Here is a 25802-nt window from a genome sequence, read left to right on the forward strand (position 1 = left end):
TACCTCAAAGTGATAGGGAGTGAGTGCTTAGTTGGGCAGATCAATTTTGAAATGTAATTGTGATTTTTATTGCTCTTAATATTACAATTGGGATTTGAGATGAGGTTTTTTTCCAAGGTTCTCTTCCCATGTATTAATTATTAACAGCAAATGAATCTATTTACAACAGACGACAACATATTCTATGGACTTCAATGCTTTTATGTTCATTAACATCAAAAACAGTTTTTTTAAAAATCTACTTCAATAATAATTATTGCAGTTTTGTAACACTTTAAAGACTAAAAGACTGCATGTCTAAAGTAACACTTTAGACATGCAGTCTTTTAGGAGCTCAGTATGATTGCAAAATTCAAGTGTGGCATGAACATAAAATAGTCACATTTGATTAAAAAAAAATGACCGCAAACAAATCTGTTGCATTACGCTAGCTAGCTATATATTGTTCACCTATACGTGTATAGGTGAGCCTAATGAGTCCCGACCGAGTGCGGTGTGAGTTGAGGTGTGTCAGTGGGGAGGATGAGTGATTACAATGGACAGTAATCCTGCAGATGGATTAGCAAGTGCTATTAGGAGAAGAGGGGGTGTAGCACACTGTCACCTCTGAACTATCACAATATGGAGCAACAGCTTTACTGTATGCTTGACACTTTGGGATGGACAGACAAACCCACCAAGCGTGCCTCTCCATTGCCATAATATAACACACTATCCATCTCTGAATATTAGGTGCGCTCTCTGAATTGTAGGCTGGTCTCTTGAGGGAAATTAAAAGGGATTTTTAATGATTTTGTCTTACTGGTGTGGGTCTGTGTGACCCAGTCCTGCATGGTTCATGAAGTGACAATTATTGTTTAATCATGAACTAGTTGTGGTTGGCTCATTTCTCATTCAATGACTCCTTCTTCTGGACTCTGGACAGATAAAGCAAACGACCTTTAAAAAAATGAAGCCTTTTATAAAAGTGGAGACAAGTTGATGAGTGAACTGTTACTGCCATCTAGTGGACAGACAATGAAACTTTTGACAAGCGCGAGTGAGTAAAAGCAAATACGTGTAGAAAAAAGAGATAGAAATTAAATTTGCGTTTTAGTTTTTGTCTTGTGTCAACTGAGATCAGTTGGCAATAAAAAAGAAATCGGCCAGTCATTTGTTTAACATTAATGAGCAAGTTACGGCGTTAATGCATTGCCTTTAACAGCGATGTTGCCCCTTCCAAAATGGCCGTTATGTAGGCACGTTGGTTCGCTTGAAGAAGAAGAAAAAAAAGAAGAAGAAGCAGCAGAAGAAGTCGAAGAAGAAAAATAAAAAGACGACGAAGAAGAAGACCATGTTATCCGAAATACGAATAAAAGATGTTTATTTACTCGTACAACGTTTGTTGTTGCCATTGAGAGCATTGTGGGTTGCAGCCAGTAAACGGGAGTAGCTATTAAATTAAAGCCATGCAAAGTGAGAAGACTTGACTTTCCTGGTGGTGTTGGGCAGCTTGTTAACCTTCTACATCATGTTCGGAGAGATGTATCCCTTCGTGGAGGACAGTTTTAGCCGCTTCCCCTCCCAGAGTAACATTTATGGACTGTGTCAGGCCGGGGAACAAGAGCTGCTCGCGGCTACACTCAAAGGGAAGGTTGTCAGCTTCACCTACCAAGAGTTACAGCAAAAAATTAGACCAGTGGCCAAAGAAGTTCAGTTCACCTACATACCAGGTAGATTTATTTGGCAGCTAAATGAAATCAAACCATAAATCAATCTGTTGTTTACTTTCTTGATCTAAGCCAATACATGAGTCAACTTCTAACGTTTCTAAAAGAAAGTTATACTTTTGAAATCATTATTGTGATTTGATTGGTAATTGCCCCCCTAGCCAAGTTCTAATAATATTGATTTTATGATTGACAATGATTTTTAAAACAATATTGCTGAATTTTAATCTCTCATCTATCTAGTTGATGCAGAGATTGTGTCAATAGATGCGTTCAACAAGTCTTCACCCAAAAGCGGCCTTGTGGTGGGCATCACATTCATCAAGGTAAATATTGCAAAGTCAGCATATGATTTGAATATTTGAATCATTGTTATTTTCTAACAGGACTCTGGGGACAAAGCCACCCCATTCCTGAATATCTACTGCGACTATGAGCCTGGCTCAGAGTTCAACCTGGAGTCAATTGCACGTGAGTACACTTGTGGCCACTTCAACTCAATCTCCTTCTGAAATGATGCATCTTAAACTGATGTTAACAGAAAGTTGCCTAAATCTGGAGTTGCAGTTCACACCCTTTCAGCTGTACCACACAGAGTAAGTTCCATTATGCATACACTGAGTACGGTCACCAACAGCTTCATTCAATCTTTTTGTTCTATGTATCTATTTCTCTCGTATTAGAGTGCAGAGTGACGATGGAGACAGAGAGACCGTGTTTCTGCTTAGTGGTCACGACCAGAGGATCCACCTGTATAAGGAGGTTTGTGTGTGGTGTGGGGTATCCCAGATTCCAATATTTGGCTTGGTATAGCGGCTTAGATACTAAGTCTGTTTTAGCTTGACCCATTGGTGATGACAGAACTTTTGTTTTCAACAGAATGCCTCACTCCACCAGTTTGAAGAGCAGCCAGTAGAGAGACTCTTCCCAGAGCTACAGCAATTGCCCAGCAAGTTAGTCTATCTATATCTATATATATATATATATATATATATATATATATATATATATATATATATATTTTCTTGATTGTTGTGTTTCTGCCCCCCTCACAGTGTTTTATGGATGGACATGTTGTGCATACCTGATGGCCGAAGACTGTCTGCATTTGGCTGCCAGAACGGCTGTGTTGGACTGGCTTTAGTCAAACAGTGGGAGCCAGGTGAGGCAACACTAAGAAATACTTTTTTCCCCCCCTTAGACTTGCAGTGGTTCAAGTCACAATCTTTGAGCTAAGAAGTGCATGTGTCTTTAGTAACTTGATGTATTGTGTTTTTAACAGAGGTTCTGCAGAGCTGGCGCGTTCAGTTTGACAGTCCAATCTCCATTGTGCTGCTTTTTCCTCTCTTTTGCCAAACAGAGCCTGAGATGCCCGGCGGAGAAAAAAGTAATGTTTCTTTTTTCTTTCTATTTTTCATGGGAAATCATCAAAAACAAAACTGTCAATTTGTTTGTTTGTTCAGAGAACACAAATGAACAAAAATAGCTTGCGCTAGTTAGCTAACATACTTGGCTAAAAAAAATAAAGTCAAAAGAATGATACCCAATGTATGATATCAACGATATGGCCAGTACCATTAAAACTTAAATGAGCATTGAAGTGATACTATGTTGAAGTCTCTGTTATTTTCTTTCAGGTTTTGGAGTTGAAGGTTACAACCTTCTAGTAACGAGCACAATAGAGATGGCGGTTGTCTACAGGTGATCCCGTTTATCATGTTTTGGTCATGAATGAACAAGTCATTTGAATTTGTGCAGCAAAAAATATATACTATTACACCAGAGTTCCACCAGCCTATTGTTTTCTAGAAATGTCCACGAGAGAGGCTTGTCCCACTCGTTATGCCTCGCTGACAGTGACCAGTGGGATGCTGTGCTTTGTGCTCTGGTTATTGACCTGGATTTTGATGGGCAGAAGGAAGTGCTGCTGGGAACATACGGACAGGTCATAAAGTCCGGAGGCCAACACAAGTCTCCACATTTCTGGATAGATGATGAGAGAGGCCAAATGAATAACTGTGCAAACTGTTTTTCCATCCACCTGTGTAGGAACTTCTCTGTTATAAATTCCAGTATGGGACAGGAGGAGAGGAAGGACGCTTTGAGTTGTTGTGGCGACGGAGCTTCAAGAGTCCTTTGCTGTCAATCATCTACTTGGACTTGACTGGGGATGGTTTGAGAGAGTTGGCTGTCCTCACGCTGAAGGGACTGCACATCTTACAGGTATGTGGTGGCACACAAGAGATTTATGATGGTAATCAAATCCACAGCCGCTGTTCTGCACCGCTGTGTTGTAGACTTTCTCGCCAACTCAGCACAAAAGTGGAAAAAGTGTATTGCTGACCTCAAATGAGCGCTTGGGGAATAATATCAAGTTGACAAATCTTTTATTTGACTATGTGCTCTCTGTGTCATTGTAGCATAGTCTCACCAGCACTGCTGATCTGGTCTTGGAGCGTCTTGCCAGGAGGGTGGCAGCTCTGAGTGTTGACTCCAAGCCAAACTCAACTGAGGGTCGACATACCCATGAAAAGGATATTGCTAAGGAGGACACCACTCTTCATACATCTGCAAATTAACAAAAAGTGTTTTGGTGGTACATTTTAAAAAAAAAATATCAATATTATTTTGCCTTCATATTTACACTCATAACTTTGTAAAGGTATTCAGCATCATTGACGAAAACATTTTATCCAATTAAAGCAGACATATGGAAAATCCACTTTTTAGCTTTTAAATACATTTTAATGTGCACTTGGAGCCTCCAGGATTGTAGAAAAGTTTAATCTAATTCCACCAGGTGCTGCAGAGATCCCTTTATAATCTGTTTGGAGGATATTTTTTAACCCTCTTCAATTTGATCCATTTTCTTTGACATATTTTTTACGTTTTACGTCCCAGTCTTTGGGGTGGTACGACCAAACAAGGTAAAGGGTGCAGCCAAACGGTTTCACAAATCCGCCATCTTGATCGCAGTCCAATCAACTCAAGGATGCAGAAGTGGAGAGAAGGATTTGCGTTTCATTCAGGGTTCACTTCCTTCAATCTATTGAAACGACGGACACAGTAAAGTGGTAAGCTTGAGATGACACCAAAATAATATTTCACTTTCATATCAATCATGTGTTAAATGCATTCGTTAGCTTCTCGCTAACGCTAGCATTAGCTTACTGCTTAACGACTGCAGTGCTTGTTCACAAGACGTGTTCATAAATATTGTGAAATTTTATACAGACCACAACTGAAGGAGTAAAATGGAAAAAGGAAGGCTTTATAATCATGATATGTGAGCTCTAAGACTTTTAATGTGTATGTACTTGGGTCAGGTTACATTTCTGTTGTCCAAAAAGCCAAATTCCATGAGTAAACTTTTGACTTGTCATATGGTCCATTTTTATTTTTCACAAACTGTCAGTGTGTCATATACACGAACAGTATCTCACAAAAGTGAATAAAACCCTGACATTTTTGTAAATGTTTTGAAGGTCCCCAACTACGTTTCTACGTATAACAACAGCTGCGCTTGAGGACATGGAAGAGAAAGATGGGGTTAAATAAAGGTAAAAATATCTTTTTCCCCTCCCAGCGCCGAAGCTTAGTTTTAAAGGCTGGTTATCTTCGTAAAGTGCCACCACCATTATTATAGTTTTTTTTTTTTTTTGGTGGGAGGAGGGCGCAGGTCTGTTTTGTTTTGCGCGTCAACAATAAAGAGCGCGCTCTTGGAGAGCACGTTGAAGACCGCCTGTCCCTCAATGGAATTTATATTTAGCTCAGTAAGGGACGGCGGAGAGTGGAGTCCCACTCGAACCATTCAAGCCCCCAAAACTTGTTCATTTGGCGGTGCGCGTCATCCGGCTGTGCTGCTGCTGCTGGTGAGGGCGCTGTGTGAGTGTGTGTGTGTGTGTGCGCGCGTGCGAGTGAGTGTGTGAGCAAGGGACTAGCACAAATTTATCTCCAGCTCCGGGGGCTGGAAAGATGATGGCCGGGGGTGGCGAAGCAGCGATGGACCACAACGGAATATACTCAACGGCTAACCTGCAGCAAAGCCACATGGAGGCGGACAACTCGGACTCCCGTAAGCGACCGCTGGAAACTCCGGCGGAGGAGGCCGGCTGTACCAAGCGCACCAATACTGGAGGTAAGAAGAACCCAATAACAAGCGGCTCTTTCCGTCGCGATTCTTCCATCCTACCCATCGACAACGCTTTTGCAATCACTTGTGGAACACCAATTTGCGCTCTTGCATGTGAACCCGCTGCTTGCAAAACAAGCCAGCGTAGCTTAGATGCATATTCACGCAGTGTGTTCAACCCCCCCTACGTGCTGCACCTGTGCATTTGGCGCTTTTTTGGGGGAAGGGGGGGAGGATTTGTGTGCGTGTGTGTGTCTGTCTGTGTGTGTGTGTCATGCGGTTGTTACTTCAACACGCCTTGACACAGTGGCCTCTTTATGGCAGGTCGCTTTTGCATATCAATCCAGCCCCCCTCTTTGCCTCGCACGTCCATTCAGAGCAGAAGTGATGGCTTCTATTATGCAAAGTCTTTAAAAAGCAAAGGAGAAGAAAATTTGAAGTAATCTTTTCACCGTTAACCATCTGTTTCTCTGTTCAGTTGTCGTTTGCCGCGCGAGACATAAAAAGGTTTGGCAGCAAGAAAAAAAAAAGATAAATACAGTTTTAAATCTCCCTTGACAAATTTGAATTATGCTCAGTGTGAAATTAAAACAGAATAGGTTTGACAGTGCAGTGTCTTGTGAGTCCTTGAGGTCACACATCTGGCAGGAAGTTCACGGAGAGGTGACAGCCCACTTGAACCTAAACACAAATGCTCTCAGGTGCAGACAGAGCATGTAAGAATAAGAAGAAACGGAATCGGAATCATTGCTCACTAAGTTTATCGTCAATGCCAAATTTGAGCTTTGACATAGAAAGCAGATTTCACTAGAAGAACTTGTTACTTGTCACTTTCCCAATTTTTTTATGACCTGGCAGATTCCCCCTTTAAATGTTGTGAACTTTTGTTTCCGTGCCAGTTGCTGCAAAGAGGACGTCTGCGTGAGTGTAGCTCATTTCCCCCCCCCCCAGGTAATATCATTACAGCCACGTAGTGCACTTCATTCTGCCTCAGTACACATTTATCAACAATCAGTTGACAGAATTATTAACCTCTATCTCCCAGGCACTCTGTCCATTTTGTCTCATATTTTCTCCAAAAGGAGTACTTTATTTCTCACCTCTCCTCTAAAATGTCATCTCTTACTTTATGCCATCAGTCATATTATAATGGATCCAGTCTGCACCCCTGAAATCAAAGGTGCCAAGAAATCACACGGCGTTCTCACTTTGCAAGTTAAGAGCTCACACTTATTTCGAGCTAAATTAATTGATAGCCATTTGCAAGTCCTATAATTGCATTTTCAATGAAATCTGCAGAGAGTCACATGGAAGGTGCATGCGGCGTGCATGTCAGCAGCCATGCACCACCACAATGCTACATTTAATACAATGCCATTCATTTGTGTTAGTGCATAAATTGCAAATGCTACGTAGCGTTCAGCATCACCTCCCATGACATAGGTAGGATTGTAGGACAGACGCTACTGAGCCAGCACTATCATCGCCCAGCGCTTGTCCGCATTTGATATCGATCATGTTCCTTGTAGCAAACTGATCATTAACATGACTGTCAGTTGTAACAAAGAAAAAAGCGCCTGTGCTCTTAGAGCCGAGCCCCCCCTCGTCGAGCGTTAGAAGCCAAAGACACGGCAAATGAGGCTGATCCCTCTTCTTTTATCACCACTGCCCTCCTCTTCTCAAAATGAACATATTTCATTCATTTCGCTCGAGCCTGTGTTTCTTGGCAAGTGCGTAGTAATATACAAAATGCTCGTGTGACTTGATTTTAGGATTACAATTTTTGTCGCTAATGGGGGTTTGGCACAGGAATGTGAGGCCTACTTGTTTTTTTTTTTTCTCTTTGAATTTTTGGGTGGGAAGGACACAGGTGCCCTTGCAGAGCGATGTGACGTGAGCGGACTGTGAATTTGCCAGGTGGTGGGGAAAGAGAGAACGAGAGAGATAGAGAGAGAGAGAGAGAGAGAGAGGGGGGGGATAGGAAAGAAGATAGAGCAAAGTGAAAGCTCCATGGAGTCTATGGGGAAGCTGTGTCTATATACAGTCAGTATGACACTGGTCAAATATTCTAGAAGGCTGCAAGACCAATATTAGGCCTGGATTCACGGTAGATGATGATGATGCAAAAGCACCTCCCTTTTTTGCCGGCAGAATGTTGTGTTAAATGACGCCGGACCCGCTGTGTCTACACGCAGCCAGTTGAAAAGACACGCACATTGCGGCTCTTTATGTGCACTCTCTTAAGATCCCACTCGGTGTGGGGATTTATAGGCGTAGTGATTGGCTTCATCACCCCCCTCCGCCATTCTGCGGCACTGCCATTTGCAATGGTTGATGAGCCCCTCCGCCCTCTCAAACATGGCCGTCTGAGGGACCGGGGTGGGTAGGGGGGGGGGGGAAGGCGAGTGGGTGGCGTACGGCAGGCACGCCGTCTCCGATCACGCCTCCTCCACATTTTTTATCATCCAGCCTAGGTTATCAATACAATGCTTCGGTCAGCGGTGAAGGTCACGCTACACGCTTGCCCGTTGACGGCCGAAGTGGCCCCCCCCTCTCAATGCTTCACCTTGTCGGGTTCCGCCAAAAAAAAAGTGAGGGAAGGGACTGCCATACTTTATAGTGCTGCGTCAAAAGAGGCGGAGTATGGGAAGAAAATTCAATTTTTGGGACTGGCTTTCTGGGGGTGGGGACGTGACGCGGCGGCGAGAGGAGACCAGCCATTGGCCGAGCGAAGTGCCATTCCGGCGCGTTGCCGCAGATGGACAGGCCACTCGATGAATATGGATGAGAGCAGTGAAAAGGGTGATGCGGCAGGGAAGACCCCCCCCCTCCTCCTTCACACCGATGCAGGCTCGAACAATGCGTGCCGTCTTTCACTGAAAACACTGAGAGTCTGCATTAGCATTTTTGCAGACAATTGAGGCTGTGGCCAGCTGCAGGCATGACTCGGACGCTGCGGTGAAATCTCTTTTTCTGCACCCGCCGATGAAACAGACCTCAGTGGGGAGAGAGAGAAAAAAAAAAAGGTCCAGCGGCCACATTCCTCAACACTACGGTCGCACCTATGCCGAGGGTAACGTTAAGACACCCTTTTGAGATTGTGTCCCGGCATTGATGGCGATCTGACACAGGACCGGAGAAGCAGCAGATCTCAGAATGGGTAAGCCCTCCAAACTCTTTTTTTTTTTTTTTTTTTTCCTCCTCTGACTTGTTGAATTGATCCATCCATCTCCAAGACATTGACTTTTGCTCACTTCATTCATGTGTCCGTGCGCGGTCATTTTGCTTCCGCCTGCTTTTGGTGGCGGCCAGCTTAGTACGTAGATTGAGATGCAGAATGAGGTACGTACCGGTTGTGGGAAGGAGGGAGCGTGGACGGACGGACGGCATCGCCTCCTGACCCATCCCCCTTGGATGACTTAACCAAATCTATTTGGCTCAGCATCTCCTCCCAGTATTGTAAGAAGAAGGGCTTTGAACTAGCACCCCCACCGGCCGGCTCAGCGTCCCAATGTGCCCCAGCAACAGATTGCCGTGTTTACTCTACCACATGATGCCGTGAAAACCTGTTACTGTGATCTCAGACACTAGGTTGGAATTAATTATTGACTAATGACTGCAAACATGACTGCAAGGGTGACGGAGAGAACCGTGGTGGTTTCCTGGCCCCCCCTCGGGTTTAGTTGATGCCAAGCCGAAAGTTACGCAGTGGGTTTGGGCTCGTCTGTCAACAACAGGTCTTTCGACGTTTGGATTCTGCCACCGGCTTCGTCGTTCCCTTCCAATTCTCGGCCGTGCTGACATTTGATAGAATTTCGCCAATAGTAGTCGCGCCTTCAAATACTTGGCAGCGACCATGTCGATGGTGCGTGATCTTTCTTTTTTGCACCAAGGTCATTTTATTCTTTTTCAATGTGAGGATTGCGTAGGAACAGATTGCCAGTGCACGCCGTGAAAATCGAAAGATTAGGCGATGCGGGGAAAAAAAATACACATAGTGGTATTGCTTACATTTTCATTTGGACAATAGAAATAGCAAATGGAGAGAATCTGGTTGATTGACAAGGCGAATTCATAATGTCTAGAAAACGTGGCCATAATTCTCACAACTGTCACGTACATGTCTGTGTTTTGTGGAACCTTTCATTTTGGGTGGTGCACTCCAAACAAATGTGTGTCTGAATGGAACATGAGGGGCATATTAATGTCAAGTGGAAAGAGCCTTACGTTCAGGCTATGCACTTTCTTTATGTTCCATGTTCTCTCAAATATGTTCAATAATGGTGGCAACAGGTTGATCCACTCGTATCCGTTTGTCTTTCTCCTGCCACCGTTGATTGTGTGGATGGGGGGGAGGGCAAAAATAGCGAAAAAAATGCTCATTCCAAAAAACTGTAAGCATGTTCCTTTACGTCTCTGCCGATTGAAGCGGCGTCACCCTTGAGGCAGCCGAACAAGAGTGAACATGACGTCACCGCATCGGAATCGGGATGCAGGGGCATCGTTTGTAACGGGGCTCCAGAATACCACCGAACCGGTCGGTGTACAATGTTTAGTATGACATCATTATGATAGATATTTATTCCGTCTTTCTCGACTCACACAAAATCGTTGCCCCACTCTGGATTTATTTACGTTCAAGGTCAATACAAATTTAGCATCCGTCCGGATTTTATTGGCAGCAATGCATTGTTGTCAATTTCTTACTATTATGGGAAAACCTGAGAAAGGCTTTTGGCAGCCCCTTCCAAAATGGTAGCAATCTAAACTAATTTGTGCTTTTGGCTGCTCTGCATTCCTCTCATGCCATCTTGCTTTGATAGATGGCTATGTTGCTTCATTCATTGCATTGAAAACGTCCGCATCCTTCCTTTACTAATAAGCAAGTAATGCCGAGTGACATTGTTATGGCTTTGCATTTGAACACAGCCTGGTTAAAAGCCACTGGAAACAGCTTAAATGAGGCCCTTGCAAGCCGGAAAGAAGGTCATCATTTCCTCTGAAAAATATCTAGGACAGGACACAGAACACACCACTAGACTGATTTAAACCTTGATATGTATGTGTGCTACTGAAACTGTTTGGCTGTGAAGGTAATGAGACCCAAGTATGGTGGCAAACGTAAGGCTGGTGAACCAAAAATGGCCTGCGAGAGGCTTCAGTGTGGCCAGCTGGATGTTCGCCCGTTCTGTGAAGAGGAATCTTTGGTGTGGTTAGGGTTTAAAAATGTGCAATTCCATATTTGGTTCAGTGTGATGGAATACTATTGTCCATGAAATATGTCTATGTATGTTTAAAATCTAAAGTTCGTTTGTACGGTTCAGGACTCTTATGTAGGCTTCCATATTTATTATGAACATGGAGGGAAATTGAATCTCATAAATGTATTTCATTTCTGATTCTGTATTTCTTAACTTCCAAATACCTATGAACTGTTGTATCACAAAACAAATTCATTTCTAAAGAAAGCTGAGCTCTTTCGTATGATTCATTTTATATGTTTTTTTTTTTTTTTTTTTTGTGGTTATTGATGATCTGATTTTCCTGGTCTGGCCCACTTGACAGCAAATGAGGCTACCCGTGGCTCCTGAACTACTGACACCCCTGCCAGGTGTAAATGATCATCTTGCAGGGCAACTTTATGAAACATGAGCCCTTTTTTACATTCCGCGTCTGTCTGTCTGTCTGTCTGTCTGTCTGTCTCTCACAGAGGAGGGTGAATACTTCCTGAAGGTGCTGATTCCCAGCTATGCAGCCGGCTCTATCATCGGCAAGGGCGGCCAGACCATTGTACAACTACAGAAAGAGACGGGTGCCACCATTAAGCTGTCGAAATCCAAAGATTTCTACCCAGGTAAGAGGTCTTTCATAAGTCTTGTAAAAAAAATAAAATAAAAATGTTGTAGCACACAAGCCATGGTGCACAGAGAGCTTTTGCACCGTTCAAAACTATCTGACAGGAAAAAGATGCAAAAGTATTTATGAAGTCATTCATTGTAAGCAGTGGAGAAAATACAGCAGTAACAATAGTGACATTACCAAGAAGTGAATGTCCCTCCAAAATTGATGAAAAGATAGCAAAGATGGGTCAGGTCGGCTGCCAACAGGCCCACGGCAACATTCAAGGAGCTGCAGGGATTTCTGTCATCATCCTCGTCATAGTGTGTATCTTAAAGTTAGAGAGACCAAAGCCTCATCTCACAAAGAAAATCATTTTTCACGGAAATGTGTTATGGTCTGATGGGAATATGGTTAAATATCTTGGCAGTAATATCAACATTTTTATCTTGGTCTTAATCTTTTTATACCATTTGAACAGGGGTGTGTAGACTTTTTATAGCCACTGTGCGTGTGTACTATATATATATTATGTTATAACCACCAATCTGAATTATACGTATTATTCAAGAGGGATGTGGTCTATTCAGTGAAACACAGACATTGCAACAAGTGGAGGCTGTTCTATCCTCCCCCCCCCCATACACAAACGCCTGAGCCGTAGAGGAGTCTGTGTTTGTCCTTCATGCCTCAGGGGATGCTTCAAACCGCTAGAAGATAAAAAAAGTAACAGGTGCTGTGCACCTCACTGCTTATTAGGTCCAGATGTTTATAGAATGATGCAATCAAAAGCATATCCTCCCTGTACTCCTCATATTTCGAACACAATTTACTGCTTTTAAATTGGAAAATATGTGGTGATCTTGGTCACAAAGACATCTCTTTGTATTGTTCACGTAGTCATAGGCCGCCACCTGCTCGGCCCATTTGCTTTGCCCGTCTCATAATTGTGACGAGTGACAAGATGAAGATGTTCATGGCGAGCGCTGGCTGGCTGGCAACCATTTGATTGGCCCACACAAGTAACAACTGCTCCGAAATAAAGTGCTTTTATTTGAAATAGCTCGACGTTTGAACAAAGAGATATTTCTGCAACGTGCTTTACCTTTGGTGATAAATCACTGGCCATTTTGGCTGATGTAGCATGCTAATACCATTACACACAGATCACGCCCTCATCTGTCTTCCTGCGGCAGTCTGAGCACACACCAGCAGCGGTACCATCACTCACGGGAAAAATCAGGGAGACAACAACCGCTGCAGCCATTTTCTCCTGCAGGCAGGCAGGCAGGCAGGCAGGCAAGGCGAGCAGGCAGTAGGCAGTCGGCAGGCCTCACCTCACCTCACACCGACCGCCGTCAGAAACATGAAAGTCCTGATGGGGACTGTAAAATTAGGCCTCGGACGAGTGAGTGGAGATAGTGAAGAGTGGGGATGATGCATGATTGTATGTGAGAGGGGACAGGTGGGCCGGGCCAGGCCGGGACTGGCCTGGCCGGCCTGGCCCAGAATAGCCTGTTTCAATCTCTCTCAGTAGACGTGACCCCTCTCCCAGCTGTACTGCAGCTCCTCCAACGCAGGCCAAGTTTCCTCTTCCCCTTCTCCTTCTCCCTTCCCTCCTGGCTTTCTTTAAGATTTGCTTCTTATGATGACCTCATACTAAAATATGACTTGCAAGTCTGCCATGGAATGCTTTTTTTTTTTTTTTTTTTTTGTACACATTTGCCTTGAAAACAAATCTTTGTTTTACAAGCCACCCCGAGACTGTTAACACCTGGTAGCTAGCTCACTAAAGCCAGGCACAGGCAGCTTTTATGGCTTTCAGGGACCATTAACACCACACTCTTCAAATGTTGTCCTTTCACCTCTCAAATTTTGTCACTTGTCACAATGTGTATTAGTTTGAAAGAGCTAAGCCTGCTGCAATTAGCGGCTTGTTCATTGCATTCCGCCATATCCTCATACCGGATGTTATGTTTTCCCGAGACACAGCATTAAAAAAGTAGTCTTGCATATACCCAATTTCTATTTTTTAAACTCTGATAGGAAAATCTTCTTCTACTGTTAGTCGTGGTTTTGATTTAACTGCCTCCCCCACGTACATCACATGAAATATTCACTCATAAAGTGAATGTGTCAATTTCACATGATTGTCAAATAAGGATAGAACTCTTTGTTAACTGTCTGAGTCTCACATCATTTAATTTACCATGTGAATTGAGTTTTTGGGAGCATACAGCATCATCTTACAGTCGATTTAAAACTGCGGCGGGATTACATTGCTCGCAATGATATCTTAGGCAACTAAGAAGAAGAATTACAATTTTGTTCATCCAAACTCTAGATGAGAGAAAATCACCGCTATCTTTGACAAAGCTGCGGGACTGAAACTCTCAGGAACATTTCTGTACCCCCTGCGACTCAAGACCTGAAATATTAATAACGTAGCTTAGAGAAGATATGGCCAAATCGATCACCGACAGTATAGGGCACGGCTTTAGGTGGTCAAATGGATAATTGTCCCATTAGATTGGCAGATGCTTGCACGTCATCACTGCGAACATTTAAAGCTGCATTTTTAGGCAACACGCTTGCACGTATCCTCACTATAAGTTACTCTAGCCATTTTTGATTCATTTATTATTTATTTTTGCTTCTGCCAGCAGGCAAAAATGTGATTATGGCTATAGTACACAAACGGTGTTTTAATATTCATACGCAGTGTGGTGAAAGCGCTTTTGTTGGACAATTAGTGTTTCACGGATGTGTGTGGTGTATCTTTTTCCAACTAATGAAAAGGACTGTCGAGGATTAATAGAACATTACACACGCAGTTTATTTTAAAACATACCCTGGATTTTGCATTCCTTTGAACGTGGCTATAAAGCAACAATAGTTGAACTAAAACAGTGTCGTGTTAGGAATTTATGCGTTGACATAAAAGCACACATTAGGTTAAAAGCCTGTGCTGGCTGGCACGCTTCCCTCTGTCACTTTGTCACTTCAAAAATGACCAGCAGGTGCAACAGCACCAACTGTTTGGTCCCATTTCATTTGCTGCCTGCTTATTTGCTTCTCTGCATGCCTTGTGTTTGGATAAATGCATAAACGGCTCCTTTGTAAAGGAGGATTTACTCAGGCCGTCGTGGATCTAAAATACACTCATGTAAACATATGCAGTTAATTTCAGATTTTGTCAAGAAAAAGAAAATTGCTGTAATTGCAAACCTTTTTTTTCTTTGGAGTTCCGAGAAATCACAAAGAAAATGAAAAAATGAATCAGTCACTGCTATTTTCACATGCTGACAATACGGGCGAATGCAAGCTTTAAGATATTTTTGCTCTCGATTCCCGTGACAGTCATGCTGCCCCAGAGATATTCTAAAACTAGCACTTTTCCCGCGCGTAAAGGGCCTGACATATACCTGAGACTCACTGGAGTTTGCTCTTGAGCAACACAGAACATTATCCACACGGGTTTCACACAGCCACATTCCTAATGTGATTTTTACACACTCACTTTTACATCCAAAGATGGCCGCTTGAGTGCTGGGGCTTTGCTCATCATTTGTAACTCACATTATGATGACGAAGGGCAATTAGGGGCTTAGAATAACGCTGGGGGTTGCGCCACTAATTCTCCTATACAGACATTGGAGCCGTGACCGAAGAAAAACTTTGAAAGGTTTGAAAGTAGGTCACGTTCGCACTCCTGTGTTTTGTCTGTGTTGCTTTCTAATGAACTAATAACCATAATATGTCTGTAAAATTAGCCGAAGCAATTTCCATTTTCTCATTGTCGAGGGGTGGCAAGGTGGGTCGCGTGGGCCCGAACCCATCAGCTGCGCGTTTAATGTGTCTGGAAATTCACATCATGCCCAATCCAGCAGAAATGTTCAGCCTCGGAGGTCCGCAATCTCCTGAGTAGCGTTGTCATTTTCTGAGCAACAATAAAATTGAACAGAGAGAGCAAGACAGGAAAGTTGATACAAAAGGGCGAATGTTTTTTTTAAAATTGAGCGTAACAATGTGGGTGGCGAAAGAACCCAAGAGGTTGTTGAGCCTCTTAGAACTGAAAAGCAAGTAAGACTCAGTGAAAGAGTTACATCACTGAAGAGGAATCCTTCGCTTCCCCCCCCCCCCCCCCCCCCCCCCGCCCCCCCCTGTGGCTCACTAACCAAGCATGCTTCTTTCTTTCAGCTGTTTCTCCGTTGATTGTATAAACGGGGGAAGGAAGCAATAGCTGGGTAATTGGGTCGCTTTGTAGAATGTCAAGGAACATTTTCTTCCACTGCCAGGAAGACTTTATATGAATGTAGATTTAGGCAAATCCCATAAATCCATTCCAAGCGTATTCAAGTAACTGATGGCTTGTTTTTGCAATCTGTCATTGTAGGAACAACAGAGCGCGTCTGTCTGATACAGGGTACCGTTGAAGCCCTCAACGGTGTCCACAACTTCATTGCCGAAAAAGTCCGAGAAATGCCCCAGAGTGCTCAGAAGCCGGAACCGGTCAGCATACTGCAGCCGCAGACCACCGTCAACCCCGACCGTATCAAACAGGTGCGTTTGGGTGAAGCCGAGACTTTGCGTACAACGACCATCACCTAAAAAAAAGATCTGCAAAATCACGAAAAAGTATCGATTGGCGGACGATTGATCCCAACGTGACTCATTCACTCCCATTGACAAGCATAGACGTGAAAGATATGAACCGGGCTGCCAGTAAATGAGTTCATCCAAGAGTCTTGCTTACATTTCAGCCTTCTCCGAGAGGCCGATTGAGATATTTTTGTTTGGACTTGGTGGGAGTTGTCACCTCATCCATCACTCTAGTTGCGGTGCGTGCGCTCTCTACTGTATACAGTAGGCACGGTTTACTAAGACTTTATACGTTAGCACTGTTAGTCAGTCTCTGAGGCATGACCCGCAGGCTGGTAAGGTCAGGAAAAAGTGAGGGTATGGGGTTATTTTTACCTTCAGGTTTTCATAGCAAGACAGAGCCATGTGACAGCTGTAGCTTAAACCCCCTAGGATTAACAAACCGCGCAGCGCTAGCAGGTGCTAGCAAAGCGCCGAGCGACTCGGTCCGAAGCGTCCCTTGTTTTGTTTGTGCTCTCAAATGGTTCCATTTTGCCGCTACTATATATATATATATGGTTTATATTTTTCCGCAGGCCAAACTGATTGTGCCCAACAGCACAGCTGGGCTGATTATTGGCAAGGGAGGAGCTACAGTGAAAGCGGTGATGGAGCAGTCAGGGGCTTGGGTGCAGCTCTCCCAGAAGCCGGAGGGCATCAACCTGCAGGAGCGAGTGGTAACAATCAGTGGGGAGCCTGAGCAGAACCGTAAGGCAGTGGAGATCATAGTCCAAAAGATCCAAGAGGACCCTCAGAGCAGCAGCTGCCTCAACATCAGTTATTCCAACGTCTCCGGGCCGGTGGCTAACTCCAACCCCACCGGATCCCCGTACGCCAACACGGCCGAGGTGCTGCCTAACGCAGCGGCGGCAGCCGCCACCGCCTCCAGTCTCCTGGGCCAGGCCGGCTTGACAGGAATGGGTGCCTTCCCTGCCGCCATGTCTAGCTTCTCTGGCAATGACCTCCTGGCCATCACATCAGCCCTCAACACGCTGGCCAGCTATGGCTACAATACCAACACCTTGGGCTTGGGCCTTAACCCCGCAGCAGCCTCCGGTGTCCTCGCCGCAGTCGCGGCCAGCGCTAACCCGGCGGCCGCCGCCGCAGCTAACCTCTTAGCCTCCTATGCTAGCGACGCCTCCGGCAGCGCCGGCCACCCGGCGACGGGGCTGGGCGGCTTCTCCCTGGGTTCTCTCGCGGCCGCTACAGGTGCTTCCAACGGTTACCTAAACGCTTCGTCCCCACTGATGGCCTCCTCCCTATTGGCCACAGAGAAGCTCGCAGACGGAGCCAAGGACGTGGTTGAAATCGCTGTACCCGAAAATCTGGTGGGTGCCATTTTGGGCAAAGGAGGAAAAACGCTGGTCGAGTACCAGGAGCTAACGGGAGCCCGCATCCAGATCTCCAAAAAGGGAGAGTTCATCCCTGGTACTCGGAACCGTAAAGTCACCATAACAGGGTCGCCAGCAGCTACACAAGCAGCGCAGTATCTGATCAGCCAGCGGATCACGTATGAGCAGGGCGTGCGTGCTACCAACCCGCAAAAAGTGGGTTAAAAGAGAGAAGAAGGGAAGGATGAAGGGAAGGAAAGGAAAGGAAAGGAAAGGAAAGGAAAGGAAAGGAAAGGAAAGGAAAGGAAAGGAAAGGAAAGGAAAGGAAAGGATGAGGATGAGGACAGAGCTAGAGGGGGAATTCCTAGAGGGTCACAATGAGGAAGAAAGGGAAATGTCCAAATATTTGTTTAATATTTCAGAATCAAATGAGAGGATCAAAAAAGGGGGAGGAGGAGGAGGAGGAGGGGGAGACACCGAAGACAAGTGTGTGTGTGTGTGTGATATCTGAATGTGTTTTAGGACTGACGCGTCCTGATGTTTTTTAAAAGTTTGTGTCGAGTCCTTTCTGATGATGGCGATCAAAGTGAGCTGAAGTGCTCCACTGCCAAGCTGCAGATTCAAGGGTGAGATATAAAGTTTCACCTTCCTCTAAAACCTCATTGCTGATTTACGTTTCCTCTTAGTTTGTTTTTTTCCTTTTTAATCTCGGTTCAACGGTTTCGATGTCAGTTGCAGACCTCAGCTCCCGGTGAGTTGAGTGCGTCCAGTGAGGTTACAGCCAAAATAATGGGGCTGTTCCACAAATCTTTGTATACAATGCAGAAGGCACTATTATGAGGGAGCCGTTTTACAAAAAAAAACAAAAAAAACAAGCAAATTATTTACCTATGTTGACATTTGTTGAAATCTTATATTGTAATTGAAATTTCAAAATTTGGGTATTTTATATTCTTAGCCATTATTTATTAATATGATCAAATTCAATTCAAACATTTTATTTAAACCTGCCAATGCAGGTTGATCTGAATGTAAAGAAAAAAAAAATATTTGCCTATTTTTTATTTACAGGGATCAAATGTTTTGCAGTGAAAGAAATGTAAAGTCAAGCCCAGTGTGAACTAAACAAGTGCAGTTTGCGAGTATAGTTCAGGGGCTCAATAATCCATGTGAGAGGATAGAGGAGACACACAGGAATGTATCAATATATATATATATATATATTTAACATAAAAACACATAGCTCCCACAAATGCACAAACATTCAAATAGATCAAGTCATGGCAACAAAACCCCCCAAATAACTTGTTTTACCCTTTATTGGTGCTACAGGATTTCCGATATCCCTTCCCCATTACGGCGTCCAAATCTCCCACCTGGTTCAGCCCAGAAAATGCGACCCATGACCAAAGCATTTTTGATCTCGTAAAATTGGCCCAAAAATACCCGACGGTGGTTCTGCCTTATTGCGGTGTACGTGATCCCTATAATTAACGTACGTAGTAAATATTGCACGCTCAAGTTGTGAGAAGTGTGTCCGCTGTTGCACTTCCATCTGAATGCTGCGCGAATCCAACCACATCTGTGAACGAACAAACAAAAACGATTGCCTTTACATTTAAGGGTACCAAATATTCTTCGGAGGCATCCTCTAATGAAAGGGAAATCGAGTGACACTTGAAAAGAAGGCTCGCATCCTTCTCGATTTGCATGGAGACAAAAAGGAGTCTTTGGCGTCATCCGGGCAAGCCTTTTATCGATCCCAAAAAACACATCGGCCAGAGTATCTCGTCAATATTTTTCAATCACTGTCTGTCATGGGATGATAGTTAATCTAAAGTGGGGAGGCCAACTATTTTGAGCATTTCTAAGCACTGAAAAGAATACCTTGGCTTCCCTCTGTGCTGCTATCCATTGTGTTCATCTTGAGTACTCTTAGTCTACGAAGACTGCACTGTGAGACATTACGAACACAATGTGAAGCTTGTCTGTCACTTCTGGGACACGTGCGTGTGTGTGTGTGTGTGTGTGTATTTTCACGTGCACATCTACTGTATGTTACACAGAGCTGAAGATCTGACATCATAAATATCTTCCAATGCCGTCAGCACAGGCACAGCGCTCTTAAATTAGAGGATGTGTTCTGATAGGCAAACTGCTTTTTACGCTCTCAAATTGTGACAGCTGAGCCCCGCCCCCAGATAACACATCTTCCAATCAAAAGTTCAGTTGTTTGAACAAACAAACCACCGTGAGGTTTGTGTTTACAGCTGAGTAATATCCAAGAAAATTTATTTTTGTGGACATTTTTTTTTTCTTCCCCCTTTCTGTCCCTCCCTCCCTTCACTTTTTTTGGACCGACCGAAGGACGGTCCGAGTAACCGTTTGGTTCAGGCGATTGCCGTAACGGGGCGGGCCTCTCTTCCTGGACTTCTTCATCACCAATCTGGCTACGTGTGAAATAGTACTGCCCAGTGGTTTAGCATAGTCGAATCAAATACAAGCACAAAAACAAGGGAGGGGGTGGGCGGGTCGGTTTATCAATGCAACTGGACTGCTTGATTGCAGGGAGCTTATTCTTCAAACCTCTGTCAAAACAGTGCCAAATACAATATCTCTCTGCACCTCATTCACTTTCCTCTTTCTCTCAACATCTTATTCTCCCCCTCTTACACGTTTGTCGTCATTGTCGGGTTGTACCTGTGACCTGCTAGCTCTCTGTGCTTTTCTTTCTTTCTTTCTTTCTTTCTTTCTTTCTTTCTTTCTTTCTTTCTTTCTTTCTTTCTTTCTTCCTTCCTCCCAACCCCACTGTACAGTACACTGTGCTCTCCTCTCCCCCTCTTTCTCCTTTCTCCCGTCTCGTCTTCTCATGAGCGGTGTCGGTCGGGTGTGCTGCTGGTGGGAGTTATGCACTAGGTCGAAAGGGTACGATACTATTTTGCCAGGAGTTCACCGGGCTTAAAATGCACAGAAAAACACCTGCCTCCAAAAAAACTGTGACACCCACTACTAGACCAACCAGCAATTTTAACTCAAAAAAAAAAAAAAAAAGTGTCCAATTCAGTCAATCCGAGAACAGGTAAGATTTTGCAAAATAATGGAAGCAGACTTTTTTTTTGTTTTTTTCTTCTTCTTCTTCCCAGATGAGAGCAGATATGGGTTGAGCATTCATGACTATTCATATGTCGGCTGAAAAAAACGGAGCTCATGTCACAAAAGCGATCAGAACGCACACGTTGGACGAAAAGTACGCGGGGAACTTGTTAGTGACCTCAAGCTGAAACAATGACATCCTTTATGCATATCCTCTTATCTGAAAAATGACTAGACTTCATTTCTGTGGAATACAATATGTCACGTCATATGATCTATATGTACTTTATTGTAGCTATTCTAGTTTGTAGTCTAAATGCAGTCCAGCGTTGTCAATACAATGTGAACTATGTTATACTTGTGTGGATGATGAGAGTGCCAACTACGCCTGATTAAGATTAGCTTTGCGATTTGTTTGTGCATTATGATGACTCATCAAGCGGTCGCTGGTGGTGGTGGCGGTGGTGTCCATATTCCTGTCACTGATGATTTCGTTTGACAGTAAGAAAATGTAAAGAATATTGGAAGCAATATAGTAGCATGTTGTCCTGTTTTTGTGTTTTATGTCTGTTGTATGAACCTTTGAAGTTACTACAATTTTTGAATGAATAGGTTTACATGTACTTTTGTTTTTCTAAGTTATGAAGATGCTGCTATTTGATAAGTCAACTATACAAAATATTTCAGTTGAAAAGATGTCGGGCGATTGGAAATACGTATGCTCCTCCGGACGGGAAGCAGGCGACAAGGTGTACAGAGGACGACGGTACGGTCAAGTCTTGATAAGAGAATAAGTAATAATAGACTCCATAGTACAACCTGTGCCAAACTAGACCTCTGCAGCTTCTGAAATGCTAGGTGTGCGATCAATTGTTAAATATCAATAACTTGTTTAGAAGTGCTGATCAAGTGCCAACCAAACACTGTCTTTTAAGTTGACAAAAGATAATCATGATGTAAGAAAACAAAAAGGACAAGACACTGTCTGTGCATTGTTTTGATCCCATAGGTACGTACATACTAGAATACGAGTAAAAAGATTGTGATTTTTATGGATCCATGTTGTTTTACACTCCATGCATCCCTTGCGTGTTTGTTTGACCTGTGGCTTAAGTACTGCTGTTTTTTCACAATGTCTCTCTATTGGCCAGCATGGACTAAGCATAACATGTTATAAGCATCCATAACATAGCCATTAACAATCCAAAAAATGTGTTTGTGGAGTTAGGTGTTATCTTTTTGCACGTCTTCTAATGCATGGTATCAAAGAAAAACATTTTGGAGGAAAAAAAAGTCGACAAAAATTGGCGAGGCGACTCGTACGTAACATTCACGACGACACTGCATGCAGTCAAATGTAGAGTACTTAAGTTTTTCTCGCCTCATGTTTTTATGAACTTGTGTTTTTAATGTCGTGAGTTGGGAAGGAGTTTATTATTGTCATGTTGGCCCAGAAAAACAGCACTGACACAACAGCACCCATATCTCAGATTCCAGTCGATAACTCCAGACATCATCGGTTCAGGAAGACGTTTAAACAAAACAAACAAAAAAAGGGAAACAAGCAAATGTGAAAATGTAATTGGCTCCTTGTTTTGTCTTTTTTTTTTTTTCGCCTTTTTTAACCGAATCAGACACACGTGGCTGTTAAACAACCATTCATTGAACCAACAGGTTGAGCCTCGTATAACCTGTCACTTTTTGTTTTTGTTTTTTCAAAGCTTCTACTTCTAATCTATGAATGTATCCATGACTTTTGATTTTATCAGGAATGTCACAAACATGTAGAGTTAATATCTATGTCAGATTTCACCTATAGTCAGGTAGGCCTCTCACGGCCATTGTCATGAACCAGATACGTTGAACCCAATTTCCACTTCACTGGCATTATGTCATTTGTTTGCTGTTGCATAATTGCACTTTACTGATTATTCGGTCATAGTAGGTGTGAATTGAAGCAAACCATTTTTTTTTCTGATGTAATTTGTATTTATTAATCCTGTTGGGTGAATGATGGAAAGGGCTGGAGTCTCTGACAAAAATCGAGAAGTAGCACACGTTTCTTCTCTCTCTCTCTCTCTCTCTCTCTCGCTCTCTCACTTTCTCTCTCTCTCTCTCTCTCTCTCTCCAACGCATTGTCCTTCACATTCCCTTCAGCAGACGTTTGTGTCAATCACCGAGTGCTTTGTTTTGAACAAATGTGTGAGAGGGATCTATAGTTTGTCTTTTTTATATCTATCTTTGTTGACTGCTCTTGAAAATTACAAAATATACATCATTTATCCAGCCAATTTTCTTTGGGGGGAGGGGGGCTGAAGGCAACTAAGGGATGCGGGGTTTTTTTGTTTTGTTTTTTATATTACGGTCAAGTCTGAGAGGCGTAATCAGCACCAGCAAAAATGATGATTCTCTCTGCCACCTCGACATGACGAAAAGAACGGAGGAAAACAATTTGAACGCTGAAGGCCGAGTTACATGAGTGATATTTGTGTGCTTCCAGCCCCCCTTTGCATTCACTGCTCCATATCTGAATGCCAAATGGATTACTGTATCATTCCAAAAAAAAAAATCTATTCACTCCACATGTGTTCCGGACATTGGTCGCCCTTTCACAAGAAGGCTAGGACTGCTAAACACTACAGACTGGCTACGGCTGCTTGCCCCCCCCCCATCCACCCACCCCCCCTTAAAAACCTCATCTACCTTGCGCCTGCCTCAGTGTCAAACAGCCACCTATCCGATAGCGCTGTTTGCGTTTCAGTTCGATGAGCACACGATACTGTGTTCACCCTTTAAATGGTATTTCTGACAACTTTCATCTGAGAAAAGAAGATCCTTGCCAATCGGCAATCGTGGCCATTTGATTTTATTTTTTATCCTCCCATGAACTTGGTTGACTTTTTCATCCCCAGGAACTCATGTATACTTTGGATATACTTCACCATGTTTACTGTCAAACTGCTATGATTATTTTTTGTTTTGTTTCTGGTTCTTTGGCTAATGTGCAGGGTTGAACACTGAAAGGGAGCATGCCAGTACATTGCAACATGATTATACTATTTTGATTTGCTTTTTGTTCAAACTTGGGTTTACCTCTGTTTGTTACATCTCAGAGAAAAAAAAAAAATGGACTGACAGCATACACGCTAATTATTCAAGTCACGCAAAGTGATGTATTTTGATTGGGAACATTTCTTTCTTTTTGTGCCAAGGAGAATGTGAGAAGGTGAAGGATTTTCATGGCCCAAATTTTTCAAAATGATATTCACAAACATAAGGGCGATGCCTTTTCGTGCCATTGTGGGGGAATGTGTGAAAGGTTTTTATGGCAATTTTCTTTGTCAGAGTGAGTGCCAAATAATTCTGCACTGAGCCAAAAGGCAGCAAGCCTACATACGTAACTTAATGTTAGTCGATTGGAACGCTTATCGGATCCATTCCGCGTGACAAACATCACCGTAATTTTCAAACATTCGAGCTCAGGCACCATTGTTATGCTGCCAGTCTGTTTTCGGCTTTTGTCAAAGAAACATCTCAGAAGCAGAGTGTTTTCTAGATGATTACTGTTGAAGACAAAGACAGCGACAAGGCGGGAGGGAGGGAGGATCGAGTGGTGGGAAGATTTTCAAAAGAAAAAAAAAGTGTCATTGTTTTATGTGTTTATTTGAACATTATTCATAAATAGATTTAACGGTAATGACTATTTAATGTAACTGTAGTACTGTGTTTGTAAAAGAAATTCAGTGAGTTGTGTTTTATGACTCGTGGACTACCAGTGAAGTCAGCATTTCAGTGTTAATAATGAATTGTTTTTTAAAGATTATTTTTGCGACGGCAACAGAGTCATTATAAATGTTCATTTTAACATCACTTGTCTTGTTTCTTGGTTTTCTCCACCTTGTCCTCTCCAAGTCTGTCTTGACGTAGAACAGCAAACAATACATCCCATGAAATTGAAATGTCTTTGATTTCTGGAGTGTTGCTTCTGAATCATGAGCTGTAAACGAGCCAAACCAATAAATAAATAAACCAGTGCAGACGATACAAACTGCTCAGAACAAATTTAAATTTAACCTTTATTTTATGTAAAGATTAGCAGAGATTTGAGCAATAGCAATTATTATATTCACAAATAGATCATATACACATGAATTTGCATGTCCTTTCAGTGCAGAGGTTCCATTCTGGACTCTTCTGTGTTGAGTTTGCATGTTCTCCCCGTGCCTGCGTGGATACTCTGCTTTCCTCCCGCATTCCAAAAACACGCAAGGTCGGTGAATTCACTGTCGCATCATTTTGAAGCCGTCCTACTACATAATGTTGCCTCCGGATTGTTTCACTGCCACAAATACGACATCAAATGCTTCGCTCAAATACTCACTGTATATTTGAATGCATTTATCAAAGATACATTTCAATCTCCTTAATTCAGTGCTGCTTTCATTTCATGCCTAATGACTGTTTGTATATTCACTCATTGAATATGCAATGCAAGTAGTAATTAATTTCCCAGGCCGCTTTCTGCACATCTTCATTCCAGTCTGAGCTGTGTTGTGAATCCCTGCAGCAAGAGAAAGCCAAGCCACATTTGATTCCTGCTTTGAGACAAGGTAGCAATGGGCTTGAATGATAAAACTGCGTTGTCAAGGAAACAGGTTGTTCTGAAGACTGCAAATATGTCGCACTGGGATGCTACCATATGCAATATTTCACCCCGCAGCCTCAATGCCCCTGAAATAGCCAAACTCATCACTTCAATCCTTCAAAGTCGCACAGGTAATTGCCCAAGTAATATTTACATTCATAATTCAGGGATGTTTAATAAGCAGTCTATCATCAAAATTATTGAAAGCATAAAGTGCAAATGTCATTTAGAAAATCTTGAGGTGAAAAGGCGATGTATTCAAATGATGAATTTGGGGAGGGGGTAGGGGTAATGACTGCTTGAGAATAGACACGCACTCAGGCTCTCTTAACATGGCTCCTGATGTAACCATGGATACCTCTGTTTCATGGATGGAGTAATTTTAGCTGGAGTGGGATCTGAAGGATACATAT

At 43.1% G+C, this 25802-nt stretch overlaps 2 protein-coding genes across 5 annotated transcripts; both read left to right on the forward strand.

Annotated features, from left to right (window-relative positions):
- The first annotated feature begins 1284 nt into the window (after positions 1 to 1284).
- kptn (kaptin (actin binding protein)) lies at positions 1285 to 5091 on the forward strand. Its single transcript, XM_049741656.2, has 12 exons — positions 1285 to 1712; positions 1953 to 2035; positions 2096 to 2180; positions 2251 to 2305; positions 2393 to 2471; positions 2589 to 2662; positions 2765 to 2871; positions 2992 to 3096; positions 3347 to 3410; positions 3519 to 3654; positions 3759 to 3932; positions 4130 to 5091. Exons 1-12 carry the CDS (start codon positions 1511 to 1513, stop codon positions 4286 to 4288), a joined length of 1323 nt encoding a protein of 440 aa, XP_049597613.1. The 5' UTR covers positions 1285 to 1510; the 3' UTR covers positions 4289 to 5091.
- nova1 (NOVA alternative splicing regulator 1) lies at positions 4648 to 24614 on the forward strand. 4 transcript variants are annotated; one of them, XR_007486157.2, is made up of 7 exons: positions 4648 to 4783; positions 5195 to 5269; positions 5668 to 5847; positions 11552 to 11695; positions 16076 to 16242; positions 16857 to 18277; positions 20795 to 24614. XR_007486157.2 is itself a non-coding variant. In XM_049741653.2 (6 exons), the coding sequence occupies exons 2-6, from the start codon at positions 5254 to 5256 to the stop codon at positions 17874 to 17876; spliced, it is 1527 nt and encodes a 508-aa protein (XP_049597610.1). In that variant the 5' UTR covers positions 4648 to 4783; positions 5195 to 5253; the 3' UTR covers positions 17877 to 24614. The 4 variants fall into 4 exon arrangements, 3 of the variants coding, with proteins under 3 accessions (XP_049597610.1, XP_049597611.1, XP_049597612.1); XM_049741653.2 differs by having other exon boundaries at positions 16857 to 24614; XM_049741654.2 differs by lacking the exons at positions 4648 to 4783; positions 5195 to 5269 and adding an exon at positions 5358 to 5581 and having other exon boundaries at positions 16857 to 24614.
- The last annotated feature ends 1188 nt before the right edge of the window (positions 24615 to 25802 follow it).

This window comes from Syngnathus scovelli, chromosome 15, assembly GCF_024217435.2.
Source record: "Syngnathus scovelli strain Florida chromosome 15, RoL_Ssco_1.2, whole genome shotgun sequence".
NCBI classification, from domain to species: domain Eukaryota; kingdom Metazoa; phylum Chordata; class Actinopteri; order Syngnathiformes; family Syngnathidae; genus Syngnathus; species Syngnathus scovelli.

Excerpts from the sequence above, each read along its gene's own strand:
- kptn (XM_049741656.2), top strand. The coding sequence starts at position 1,511 with ATGTTCGGAGAGATGTATCCCTTCGTGGAGGACAGTTTTAGCCGCTTC. Across the intron at positions 2,181-2,250 it reads CAACCTGGAGTCAATTGCAC|AAAGTTGCCTAAATCTGGAG; the intron begins GTGAGTACACTT and ends TGATGTTAACAG. Across the intron at positions 3,411-3,518 it reads GAGATGGCGGTTGTCTACAG|AAATGTCCACGAGAGAGGCT; the intron begins GTGATCCCGTTT and ends ATTGTTTTCTAG.
- nova1 (XM_049741653.2), top strand. Across the intron at positions 5,848-11,551 it reads CAAGCGCACCAATACTGGAG|AGGAGGGTGAATACTTCCTG; the intron begins GTAAGAAGAACC and ends TGTCTCTCACAG. Across the intron at positions 16,243-16,856 it reads ACCCCGACCGTATCAAACAG|GCCAAACTGATTGTGCCCAA; the intron begins GTGCGTTTGGGT and ends ATTTTTCCGCAG.